Raw genomic sequence first — 14,412 nt, forward strand, 5'->3', positions numbered from 1 at the left:
AAACTCTGACCCTTCTAAAAGGCAACACAGTGCCATCCATACAAAGTGTCTGAGGTTTATAGCTAGTTTTTGTGCTGCCTAGTGAGGACTGAAAGCACCAAGTATTTAAAAAAAAAAAAAAAAAAATTATATCACGTAACAGTTCATACATTTTCGAATCAAACATTTTTGAGCAGTGTTTAGTTCAGTGAAAACAGCATAACAAAATGATCATCACATTCAGAGATAATGACAGGCAAGTTTATGTGCAACCTCACTGCATAAGAAATGAGCAAAAGCTGTACACTAAATCAAGGTCTTTAAACATCGTTGCCAGGAAATACGTTGCAGGTAACTTTACATAATTACATATGAAATACTTCATATCCCAACAATGACTCAGTTACCCAAATGTATTAGCCACATAGGAAGAATGGCCGGTGATTCGCAAGGATGGGCTTGAGAGAACCCGGATTTGTACCAATTCATGACACCTACCTTTTCCTTCATATTCTCATAGGAGCCTCCTTGAGCCATCACAGTATTCGACTGGACGTCAAAGACAAAGCCAATTGGATCTGTTTAAAAAAAAAGAAAAACAGAAAACCGCTAGTTTTAATATATTGATTGAATAACAAAATGGGGAAGATACAACAAAAGATGACCTTTTCTCAGTGTGTCAAACTTTAACAGATATCCACATATATGCAATGCTCTATTCCTCATACTTGGCTACATTAATAAAGCTTGCTGTGTTCATACCGGGCAGCTCCACCTTCCAAGTTTTCAGAGTGTAAAAGCTGCTGCATGCGTGGCTATAATAGGACCCGGAAAAACTGGACAGCCCTCTATCCCTTTAACTCTAAAATTTCCTTTTACAAGACACTGCGCTGTGCACTATTCATCATGCACAGGGTGGCTGCACTGAAAGAAGGAGCAGTGAAATAATTTGTTCTGTCTCATACTGTATGCTACTTTTTATACAAAGACTTACATGTACTTCCCTTTAGCTTTACCAAGCTTATCAGTCAGCAATTAAACTGAAGACCACCAGTACCCTTTAACACCAGCAGCTAATAAACCATTACTAAGGAGCCAAATCATGTATTAGATCAGGCCATAACCGAATAATATACAATGCAGGATATGGATATCATGAAGGTTTAGGTCCCTACACTCACCCCAAATTGATTTACCATCATCTTATATTTAGTTTGGATTCCAAATATTAGTTCTTGGCAAGCTTGTACCAGTCCAGCACTCCTGCGATAGCAGTGATTGTGAGGAGTCCCGTTCTTAAGAATTTTATAAGACAGATCGGATGAGAGGAAAAGGAACACCAGGGTATCCGTGCAGCCAGGAACATACAAAGCAGGTTCTGCCTTTTTTGAATGGAGCAGCTTTAAAAAACTTGCTCAGGTGTTTCAGGGAAGTTTGCCCAATGGTCAGTTGAATAAAATTGTATTTTTCAAACTAAGACAGACAATTTTGATGAAATATTGCACAGTTATTTATTTTTCATTGCCCGCTCTACACCAGAATGCCAAGCCATTCTTACTTAAAGAGTTCTAGCTACAGCCCAACCACATTCCGAATGGTCAATTATCCTTATGAAAATACTACTTGTTTGACTGCTCCAAGTCACTGAGAAGAAATTACAATTTGAAGGCCCGAATAACAGCCAATCACCTGGAACAAACAAAAAGTTCATCAACTTCTGCAAAGGTAAAACTAACTTCTACAGTGCTCAATCAGCCAAGATGAAAAACAAAAAAACAAAAAGATATAAAAATGTTTTACCTAGTGAGAACAAACATTCAACGGTCTCTTTTTTTTTAGATGCACAATTGAGCACAGCAAAGTTATACAACAGAATTCTGAGCAACTGCAAATTATACTGTAGAGTTTACAGTTTATCTTCATAGCAAGTTTAGTGACAAATTTGTCATCTAGACATCCCTGTTTATGAATGTAAAGCACTGTTGCCATAAGAAATATTTCACCTAGCTCAGTTGCTCCGAGGCAAATTTTTTTCCCTGTCACTGGTGACTGTAAGGGTTTCGAAATGCCATTGTTATATGAAAACCTGACAAGGCAGCCCAAGAAAAGGCTTTGGCTCCAAAGTAGGTCTCAACTATATTATGCATATTTTGCAAAGAAACTTCCACCATGGTTTTGTTTCACGTTTTAGTACATTTATATGTGATCCGTTTAAAGAAAACCTGTCAGAAAATTGGTGCAGAACCAATGATGAAAATGTTAGATGTTCAGAAGGAGAGACTTGCTTGACTTGACACGACATTCTGACTTTTCCAGATTTGCATACTAGAACTGTACCTCTTGGTAACTTGACTTAAAAGTACTCTAACAAAACTGTGACGCTCCTTGTAATATAAAGTCTCATAGAAAGTTTCTTCACATATTGCTTAGTCCCCTAAGGACTGCATTTCATTATACATTTGGTCATTACAAATTTGACTAAATTAAACTGGAATATACAGCAGCAGAGCATCAAGATTAGGACAGATAAAGATTGAGTGTGGATTGTCACACCTGCCCAGGTACTAACAAATTATGATTGCCCCATTATCCCTATGAAATAAGCGCAGCTTCATTTACCCCATGTGCAATGAATGCACGTCTCCCCTTTTCCTATTGGAAAATGAGGAATATCTGTCTCAGCCAAGTGTGTTCATTAAACTGGTTACTACATTTCCCTGTACAAACAGATTATCGCTAGCAAAACACCAACAGGTTTATGCGCTTAGGACCAGACTTTGTATTAGCAAAAATAAACAGCAGCATACGCTGCCTTTGACTGGAACAACGGCGCACATTGCTGTCCACAATACATGGCTGCTGAAAAGAGCTTCATTGGAGCTGGAAAGTTTCAATAGAAATGTAAATACTGTACATACTAAACGTGCATGCTCCGCTATGGGGTGCTCAGCATCGACACCAAACCTGCAGACATTTCTTTTGAAACATTTGCTATGTGCTGCTATTGACAACTGAACACATTCTACTGCAAGGACAAGTAAACTAGAAACAAAAAATACATTTTCTGTAAAGTAATAGGTGGTGTGACTGCACCTGCAGATTGTAGAATTTTCAAGTTCAGTAATAAAACTAAGCATAGACAACCTAGGGCTACCCAATTGTAGAAAAATTCAATCAAATCATTTTAACTTTGCTTACATGTTGGCATTTGTAGTTTAAGAACTCTGAATGTAGAAAAAGGAAGAAAACAAAAAAAACCCAGACAACTATCCGCAACAGATTACAAAACTTTATTACATTTTTAAACTCCTATTGTCCTTGTACAATGAGCCAGATTTGAAAATATTCTAACTTAGTAGACAATACTGCTCAACTATATATATAAAATAAAGTCAGTAAGGGGAAGCTGAAACCCCCACAAATACGGCTGCTGGCTACTTACCCATTCACCTGGATGAAGACACTGAAAGCAGTACGTGGTGATCTCTGCCTGATGCAGATAGCAGATGACTGACTCTAGCAGTGTGACAAGGTACAGTATTACCAGAGTTAAATGTACCTGGTGTTTGCTGTACTGGAACGTGTCACACATTTTTACAGGCTGATGGCTTTCCAACCACGCCTCCAGGCCTGTCAAAAGCTCTCTCTAATACCATCACAGTGGTCACAGTTAGAAGACAATCCGCACCCAAAGCAAGCACAACTATCCTTCGTCATAAATGCACTGCATGCTGACTGACGTCAATCTAGGAAGGAGGGGGCGGGGCAGGGCTGATAAACACTGGACTTGGAAACACGGGTTCAACTCCAGATCCCAACACTTACATCTTAGATAAATCTCAAAGCCCATGATGTCTTTCATTTATTAACAAAAGAAAACATAGAGCAGGAAATGAAAATGGTAAATATGAACCCAAAATATTAAAGTCAAAATTGCATTCAATGACTGTTTCAGTATTAGGAAATCATCACTAATTATACCTTGTGAATAGACATGTGAAAGTTTTACCAGAGCATAAACTCAAAGATAGTAAACAAAGGAAACCCCATAGTGATAAAATGTGGAAGTGGCTATCGCTGAACTGGAAATCCTAGCTGTACTGCTGATCCTCTGGATCCAATACTTTGTGTTACAGACCTACAATAAGTAGTCCGATCAGGAAATTATCTCTTTTGCCACATACTTGTTCCGAGTCAGTGATACAAATTGTTAAAAGTAGTGTTCCCCCCCAGAATTTTCTTTTGCTGGATAGGGAGAAGCTGTAGGTTGGTGCAGAAAGTGGTCAGGGCAACACAAGACAAAATTTAGTGTTCCCAGCTGTTGTCATAAAAGTCCAGTAACCGCTATAATTCTGCCCTATACGTATCCTGTTTTTCCCCATCAGCTTTGTTTTATCCACTAACTGTCCAGTGGCAGAGTTTTGTGACCCAACTTTTCAGTAATCACTCTGCTGTTTTTGGGTGGTTACCGAAAAGTTGGGTCACTGGACAGCTGGGGAATAATGCACAGCCCGCCCTGCTAAAAAGGGCTGGGGAGAACACTGCATGGAGGAGCCAGATATCTGGGGTCACCTAAACCCATTTGAAACAAACCTGGGCAGATCCAGCAGCACGTCAAAAAGTACTGTAGGTAAAAATCTTTGGATTGAAGGTCAATTTAGCAGTAAAAGTTGCTTTTGTTATTTTACCTGAATGGGCTATCGGCATATCTTGCTGATTTTAGCTGGCATCCTGCTTAAAGTGGCAGGAGAGAGCCTGAAATAACAAAACCCTAAGGGCTCTCTATTTATAAAGCAGTGAATGTGACATTCTCCCAAACATTTTCTGGTGGGCATCTTCTAGGTCCATATGTTTCAATGGCAGTAATTGATTCTCCACCAGGAAATGTCAGATTCTCTTTTTTATACCATGAGTCCTAAATTTGTCAGCCCCCAATTACCATATTTTAATCATTTTAAAAAAGCATTGACATCACTTAGAGCTTACAAGACAAAGAATCCTCCTTGTTCTGGGGTGGTATACATATAGTACTATTTATACAATAACTCTTACAAATCTCTATTCAATCTCATATTACAGAAAAGCCACTGAGCTCACATAACTAATCTCTGTAGGAGGCTTGAAGTTCATGTATTTGCAGTGACCTGGGCTGAAACAAAACCTGCAGCAAGTTTTGGTTCGGGTCAAAGACTGATATGGGTAAATAGAACACGTTTTCTGCTGGCCTATCTTTCTGGAGCAGGTCACGGTGTCCAAAAACAGAATCACAATACAAATCAATGATTTTACTGCACAGTAATATCCGTAGCATTGAACATTCTGCAGATTATTAAACAATATTAGTTCAAATAATAAAGAGGAAAAAAAATTCATGTAAGCATATGCAATATAAAAGCTTAAATGCATATTTATAACATAGGCTCTAATATTTTCATGCAATTTAAGCAAGTCAACCTTTTTTATCATCCTAAAGATAATATGAACTTTCTCATTAGGACCCTTCTTTTTATGGAGTCACAAATTTTTGCATTTGCATTGTCAAACCACGCCCAAAAACTACAAGAGGTCGCACACTGTGCAAACATGGTCCATGTACCATAACAATGATGTAAAGCCGACAGCGCATGTGCCGGTGGGTAGGAAAGAGTGGTAAGATGCTTTAAGACTGAAAAAAGTGAAAACTATTTTTTAATGCACATACAAAAAAATAAATTCCAACCAACTGCTATCCAAACCAAAATGGTAACAATTAGCAAACCATGGCCTTTATAGGATTTACTATCTGTAAAATTATCTGTAAAAAGCAGATCAGTGTGATATCATTCAGAATGGAAGTAGCTCAAAAGACTGGTTGACATTCTTATCAATAAAAATTCCTAAAACCTCAGACACTGAAATTACATCACAAGATGGAAAAGAGGAGGCAAGTATGAGCTAAAAACAGTAGTATGATGAATACATTTACTTTTATTCAGCCACAGAAGTCTTTTTTGTGGTTTAAATGGTTAGTAAAATTAAAATCTTTAAGGATCATTTTATAAATAGTTTTTGATGAACATTCCCTTTATGCCAAGAAAAGAATCATTCTATCACACAATCCAGCCATGCAAGCCAAACATAAGTTGGTGGTGCAGAAAGAAGGATCCAAGCAAAGTCCTGCAGATGAGCAGAGATCTTCTGATCTGCTCTGCAAAGTCTAAGCAGCAGGAGGGAGAGTCCAGCATAGACACAGAACAGAGGTCTGCAACTGGGGGTCTGTACAGAGAACCAGTACTGAGGAAATTCGGAGGGGTCTGTACAAAGGTCTGGTATGGAGGCATCTGAAATAGGTTTCACTGAGGTCTGTCACTGTGGTATGCATGGAGGTGTTCACTGGATGGTCTGTAGTTTAGGTCAGTTCTGCACAGTTCTGGAATTTTCTTAATGTATGCTTTCCGCAGCAGAAAGTCTGGAACTGCCGTGGTTGAGTGGTAGCATCATATATAACATCCAGATAAAAGGTAACACCCAAGACAGGCATTCTAATACTAAGGAAATGCTATTTTTAGTATGCAAAACAAGTATAGAACCTTGTTCACCTAGATTCTAATGAAGAAATTGCATTGGATTGGCAGAAATTCAACTAATTTACTAAGTGAAATAAATGTAGAACATGAACAGCGTAAGATCCTTCTGTAAAGCAGTCCTGGGTCTGAAAACAATTTGCTTTCATAGTTTAAAAACTCACTTAAAAATTTAAATGTATAAAAGGAAGATATCCAACAGTCACCCAGCTCAAAAACTTGAATATTCCAATGATACTCAGGCCATCTATGGCTTACAGGTGACTTGGGGGAGACTACCCGATATACAGGACTTCTATTTAAAACTGGAGTGAATTACCAATTTACAAGCTTTCACATGAAGGCGGGGTCTATAACAAAGTGGAAATATGCAGAGCACTTTCTGACATTACACCCTTGCAGAAAGCTATTTCCTCCCAAGTAACTTCCTTGTGCCAGAGACCTGTTGACCACACAAAGTGCTCACAGGCAGCAGCATTTATGACAAACATACAGTCAATAATAATAAAAAACCTTGCCCATCAGCACTTTTTCATTTTTAGCCTAAAATAATGCTTGCCTTATTATATTTTCATAGTTCTCTCCAGCCTGTTTTTGGCGGGGCGGGCCACCACCTGCCATGATACTTCCGCTCGGCACTTAGCAGCAGCTCCGAACCGACAGTGGTGAAGCTACTTGGTCCGTTCTCACTGTTAAGAGCCGGGCGGGAGGAGGAAAGTACAGCTAGGATGAGATCGGGACACAGGCTGTCTCTTCCCCATCTCAAAGCTGTGCAGAGTCTTCCATTGAGAAAAGAAAAAAAAAAAAAAAAAAAAAAAAAAAAAAAAAAAAAAAAACACAGTGTAATAATGTATCCGCCCAGTGGGGGTGTGTGATGACATCATTGGAGGAGTCTGTAAATGCTGCATGTCATTCTGTATTACAGCTCTCTGTGTATAAGCATCCATATCTCTTAAACTGTGTCACAATAACTTGAAAATTTCAGGATGAACAGGGAACACTTAGTAGTAACCACAATCAGCACCCCAGCTTTTAAAAATTTAAAGATATGGGGATCTGAATTGTAAAAACTTGTTAAAAACAAATACTGTATTTTTTGCCATATAAGACACACTTTTTCTTCCCCAAAACTGGGGGGGGGGAATTTGGGGGGGAAGTTGGTGCGTCTTATACGACAAATGTGTTAAAAAATAATTAAAAGAAGATACTCACCCGATACCCGATCCTGCGTGTGTCTCCTCTCCTCCTTCTTCTCTTTCCCAGTGAGTAGTTGCCACGCATTGTGGATGTAGGATATCTCTCTTTTTTTTTTTTTTTAATATATTGACTCTGATGTGTAATTTCTCTTAACCATGGTGAAGTCATTACGAAAGACATCCTTGGAAGCCAGGCGGAGGAGTCCATAGAGATTGTGACCAAGGAAGGGGCTGGAGGCATATTAGCGCATATGGTTCTCACAACTCAGCCTTCTACAGCAGATAGCTGTTTATGAAATAAATACAAAAAACCCTTCCTTTTGAGTCATCAATGATCTATAAGCAAACTCAAGACTTGTCCTATACCACTCTCCCCCCATACAGAACTCCTTTCCAATTTGTTCACAAATTTTTGGTATCAATGTAAAATCCTCTTTGGTATCAATGTAAAATCCTCTTGACACTGCACTGTGACAGCACAATAAAACAGGAACTTCGACTCTTCTGCCTAGCATTTGCAGAGACATATCCAACTACCATGTGTGTCAACATTCCTTCAACGCTGTTGTACCATAACCCACTCAACAGCTTTATAATTCAATTGAGTAGACTTTTGACAAGCACTGCCTCTCACACACCATATCAGTACATTCCTGGACAACCTTTTTCCATACAAACCAGACTAGGCAACATCCCCACAAGAAGCCGAGAATAAATGACCGATAGGTCAAACCCCATGAAAAAGGAAGGGCCAGGACACACAGATTGAGAGGGCTGGGGCTGCATGATCCTCGGCTATCAGCCAGGTATTTGGGCAGACTCATTGGAGTCCCAGTGAGCTGGGAAATAAGACTAATTGCTCCAAGAACAGGACTGGACTATCCAAAAGTGAGAAAAAAGAACAGTAAAGATATATTTCAACTAAATTACTAGGAAGCTGTTTGGTTAATCTTACCACCATATACCCATCTGTAATTTGTGTGTGTGGATTAAAACTGTAAATAGAATTCCAGGCATGTTACCTATGTATGTACCCCTTTTACAATTTGTACGCAGTTTTCTTAATTTTTTTACCCTTCCCACACCAAGGACTTTAATGTCTTTATTAATTTGGGCTCTTCATGCCTTTGTTCCTGCTGTTGCCTGGCTAGGCCTTCCAACTTAGGGTGGTACAGATGAATAGCACTAGAAATTTAGAGGATTTTTTAAAACATGTGTGGACAAATTGTTAAAAAGGCAGTTGCCTTCTTTTGGCTTAAAGTAACAGGAATTCTGACTTCCAAATTGATGTACTGTGTGCTTGTTCCGACAAAGAAATCAAGGCAGAGACTCTTAAGACCAACACAGAACACAATTCCCTCAACTTAAGTCAAAGCTAAATGAAAAAGTGGAACATGTGGTACAAAATGTTGAACTTGGAATCTAAAGATATACATTTAGCTTATCAACATGAGAAAACAAGAAAGATGGGTTGATGGGAAGGTAAAATATAGATATGTTACCTCAGCAACTTCCTTTAAAATTTTTATAAAAAAGACAAGCAGACATGTTGTGCAATGTATAATGACCCAATAATGATCTACAACAGACTCACCATATGATAGGAGAATAACACAACCACATTCATCAATAAGGATTACATTTCTACAGTTCTGCTCATTTAGTGCCACATGCAAAAGTCACATTTTCAGAGGATAAACAAAGTGTTACTGTGATGTAAAAAATGTATATATCATGTGCAATAAGGATTTAGGAAACATTGTTTCTATGTACATTTTGTAGTTATGAGCACGAGAGATCCCATTTACTGCCTGCAATGATGTACAACAATTTACCTTTATTTCATTTAGTTTTAGATTAAATAAAGGTAATTTAGATTATTCATCCAACTCAACAAATCCCAGTAATAGATGCAACATCCAATGTATGCAAATAAAAGCAATTAAGCACAAGCTGACAAATGTAAAATTGCGGAGGTACTGTACACTACAATGACCACAATACACCATACTAGATATTTATAAAACATTCCTTTTAAGACAATATCTTAAAGGATATTCAGAAAATAACTGATAATGAAATTATCCTAATAGCCTGCAATAAAACTGTCTTTTATATGCATGATGCAGACTGTAGGTATGGCAGTTTCAGGCAAATGAATGTTACCTATAAGAGGAATAAAGTCTTTCTACTGCAATAAACAGGATGCTCACAATAGTCCAAATATTTACCCTAATCAGTGTTATGGCCAGCTTGAGTTCTCTCTTCCAACCTGTAACTGAATTGTGCTTCTACCGGCTTTCCAACTTATTGTCAGAGGCCCATTGTTGAAAAGGTATTTAGGTGAAACCCAAATCTAGCACTGAAAAGGAAACTACAACTCTCTCAAGAGAGATCCGTGGCCAAACAGTCTGAAATCCCTAGAGTGATGCAAATTCATTATCATGAAACCAAATCCAGGACTGTACAATCCTTTCTTATTCCACTCCACTCACAACCAAACGTTGCTAATCATTTGCTTTTTAAATGTATACTGAAACCCAACACAGTGGCAAGTATCTATTTAAATGAAGGTAAGGTAAACCAGTCATTCTAATTTCAATTGATATTGAGTCCTAGCAGACTGTAAAAGCAGAAAAATGTGCCCTGGCTACAAAGACTGTACTCTGTTAAAACCACTACAGACTAGATTGACCACTGCTCTCACAAAGGCTACAACCCTGACAAGTACAGTTTGCCTATTACCACACCTAGGCAATTAGCATTTGCAGATTTGAGATGGGGCTTAACTCACTGATTTTGCATGGTGTCATGGTCCTACCTCTCTATTCCCAAGAAAAAAAAAATTAATTTGCAAAACGTGTGTAAATCAAGTGTACAAGTCATGCAGCAATCAAGCTTTAAGCTGCGTACACACGTGCAATTTTTGTCATTGGAAAGGATCTTTCACGATCCTTTCCAACGACAAAGGACTACACGATGCATGAACGGTGCTGTATGTAGCACCGTTCTGCTCTATGGAGAGGGGAGGGGGAGAGCGACGGAGCGGCACCCTGCTGCGCGCTCTCCCCCTTCCCTTTCATTAGGATCGGTCGTCGTTCATCGTCCGTGGATCTGCCAGGACGGTCGTTCGGACGATGGACGTCGCCGACTGTACACACGCCAGATTTTCGTCCGATGCCGATTATCGGGGCGATAAAAATCTGACGTGTGTACGCAGCTTTACAGTAAAAGTTGTTCACCCAAAAGCCCCCAGGAATTTCCAAACAGGTGTAAAATGCAGTTCTGGATAGCAGATTACTTTTGGCCAGCCTTGGAGATCTATCGTATAGCTAATATAAAACCACTACAAGACAACATAAAGTAAAAACTAAACCCAGTAGATTAGGTTGTGCATCACATGTGACAAAACAAACCAGTGCCATGAGCCCTGACCTGCACAGAATAATACCAGATCATGAGCACTTGCTCTACTTTCTACACCAACAAAAAAAATTGAACTTAAATTTGCTTTTTGTTTTTAACTAATGTTCATGTTACACACAAAACATAAGGAGAGCTGTTGTACTTGTTTAGTATATGGAAAGCTGCCCAGCCGATGTGACATTGGGTTGGATCAAACTACATCAATCACTGGCTTACAAAAGCTAACTATCCATATGTCACCCCTGGATCACACACACCTTAAAAATGAATAGGCTGTATTACTAGGATTTAATTTGTTACTTAAAAGTTCATGTCTATTAAAGACTACCCTGGCCATAGGGTGAAAATGCTATTTGTTTAGCTGCATCCCGCTAAGGTGGACCTACTGCCGAAATCACAAAAGTCATAAGAACTATATTACAAGGGAGACCCAAAAAGTCAAGCCGACTACCTGCCCCATTGACAATGGGAATTGTACTCCCTGTAGAAAAAGGAAGCTAAATCTCTAAAACAGTTTTAATTACTCCGTAAATTTTAATTTTTGCAAATAATAAAAGTTTGGGCCTTACACACAATTTAAATTGAATAGATTGCCAAAACATTTTGAAAGTTGTTAGGTTGGGTATAGAAGACCCAGCAGGTTTTTTTTTTTTTTTTGGGTAAGATTTTCCCTTCAACACTTCATCCTCTAAATATTAACCTTAAAATGTCCCAACCCCTTATTCCAACATTGAAAGCATGCCTTTCTTTCAAAGCCAATTTTACTCCTTCCATAACCAAGAATATCAATACTAACTCACACTAATGTTACACAGGCTGAAGATGCTGAATGTAAAAGTTTTTTTTTTTTTGCCAGTCTGATCCACTACAAGGAAAGCCTTAATGTGACACAACGTAAAGATTATGCCAATACAAAGCACAGTAAAGACAGTGTGATTGGGCCATTATTGTTACAATCATAAGGCCACCACCTGATGAATGCAGCACTATAGCTGGGATATAATAAAGGAAACATTTTATAGATACTTTAGGAAACTACCACTACTATCAGGCCAACAAGGTGCATTCTGGTACTCCTGGTGACCATCAGTACTTTTAATCTGCAAAAAAGGATGGGCCTGTGCCAAAAAAAAATCTTGGGATCACCCTATCACACAGAAATGCAATACGTTGAAAATATATTCCTCCCAAGTCCTATTTGTATTCATCACATGCAACCCAAATTTAATGTACAGTGCTGTGTGATATCTTGACACATTAAAGTAGTTTATTAATAATATACACCAGATAAAAAAAAAGCGATGAATGTTTCAATGAATATTTTGCAACAATGTGAAGCTTAGCTGAATGAAAACGGTTAACTAGAAATACATTGTTAAACCATTAACTTGTGACAGCAGTAAACATTTCTACACTGGTTTATGTGCCACTCTGCATCCACATAGATATGTCAAGACAGAAACCAGAGAATAATCATTTTGGTTAGTGTAGCCATCTGGCTAACCAACTGTTCTGGGAATAGTGAAGATTTGACAATACCTTGTGAAACTCGCACAGCTGGGAATTTGCATTTCTCAGAGCTTGGTTGCAGTGGGCACAGATGCTCTGAAATTAAACAGAACTGCAAGGTTTCCATACAAAAACGGTATTAGACATTTGCTGTCTAGCAATTCTTGTCTCCCTACACATCGAAATAAAGAACAAAGTGCAAATAGATTTATATACATGAGAACTGTACAGAAAGCATTCACATCAAGGAAGGGCCTTCGGTTTTTGGGGATTTACATGGCAAATAATAAATCCTGCCATCTTTTTAGATAGCATGGGTTAGGTTTATACCTTTAGGTATTTTACTGCTGTTTATAGAACCACTGAAGACTTTTGCACTCACTTCCTGCATTGTTACTATGAAAAGCACTTTTTCATAGAAGGGGTGTTAAACGCTGCCTTTTTTATGATCATGTCCTGTCATGACCAGGGAGTTTACTTTCACTTCTCATGTATTTGCCGAGATAGATATTTAGTTTTAAGTTTTGGTACAACCTTAGGTTTTTATTTAGGGGTCTGTGTTCCCACTCATACTTACCTGAAAAAGGAACAAATATCAACCATGTGGAAACACATAGCCATAAAAGCTAATAAATAGTCATACTCTTCCTTGTTGTAATGCTCATCTTTCCATCTTCCTACATTTTAAAACATAAGTCTGACTAATGCCCCTGTTTTGGCTCAGTAGCAGTAGTATACCTCTAGACTTTAGCAGTAGTGTACCTCTAGACCCTAGCAGTAGTATAGTATGGATAGTAGGACGATGCGGCACGATGAGCGACATTTACTGCAGTTCCCGCTTTTCTTCCCAATTAGGAGATCACCATTTCATTACCAATAACTACAGTTACCAGGTGTTTTACTTCTGGTTGCATCTACAGGGAAGGGCAGGAAGCAAAATCTACACAAAATGGACAGATGTCAAAAAAAAAAAAAATCTTGTTATTTAGCTGAACTATTTAAAACTAAAAAGTTCTCTTTTTAAAAAAATACTTTAAGTTTTAACTCATTTTATACTCCCACCAACCTCATCCTCACCATTACAGTACGATCCAGTTCATACCTACAAAAGGCCCTGCCAACAACTGTTTTTTAGAACACTGCACATATTGCTGTGCATAAATACATTAAATGTATGGGTAGAAGATCTACCTTAAGGAGCATTCTAGTACTAGAACAAATATTTACTTTAAGGTCATTACAAAGGTGCACTCTGTGTCGGAGGGAAAGAAATGTAATAATCTCTACATAGAGAAGGGATTCTTCACTGTAAGGTCTGTGAAAAGTGGAATCGGCTCCTCAGGAAGTACAGCAGTTTCAGAAACTACTATAAATTGTTTTAAGAAAAAGCTGGAAGGTTTTTTTTTGCCTTCCTCTAGCTCAAATGCGTCTACGGGGTTTTTATATGAGATATGTTTATTTCCCTAGTGGTTGAACTTCATGGACTTATGGTCTTTTTTCAACCTAACTATGAAACAAAGCAATAAAGCTACCTTCAGTGTCGTTTTATAAGTACAGGAAACTTTTTTAAGACAGGCATTTTCACAACTTTATACAGTCGGCCTTGTCAGTCAAACTAATGCAGTATCTAGTATATCATGCTAAAATGTAAAAAAAAAAAAAAAAAAAAAAAAAAAAAAAAAAAAAAAACTGTAGTTCCAGACTGGAATTTTAAATTTAAATTTGGGGACAAAGAAAGG

The 14,412-nt window shown here is 38.2% G+C and overlaps 1 protein-coding gene across 1 annotated transcript in view; it reads right to left on the reverse strand.

Annotated features, from left to right (window-relative positions):
* SPATS2 (spermatogenesis associated serine rich 2) overlaps positions 1–14,412 on the reverse strand; it is a 50,468-nt gene that overhangs the window by 14,066 nt on the left and 21,990 nt on the right. Inside the window, exon 3 of the mRNA XM_072399251.1 lies at positions 478–557. Coding sequence (XP_072255352.1) covers positions 478–557 — 80 coding nt within the window. The remainder of the gene's footprint in view (positions 1–477; positions 558–14,412) is intronic.

Source organism: Pyxicephalus adspersus, chromosome 1 (genome assembly GCF_032062135.1).
Source record: "Pyxicephalus adspersus chromosome 1, UCB_Pads_2.0, whole genome shotgun sequence".
In the NCBI taxonomy this organism is placed as follows: domain Eukaryota; kingdom Metazoa; phylum Chordata; class Amphibia; order Anura; family Pyxicephalidae; genus Pyxicephalus; species Pyxicephalus adspersus.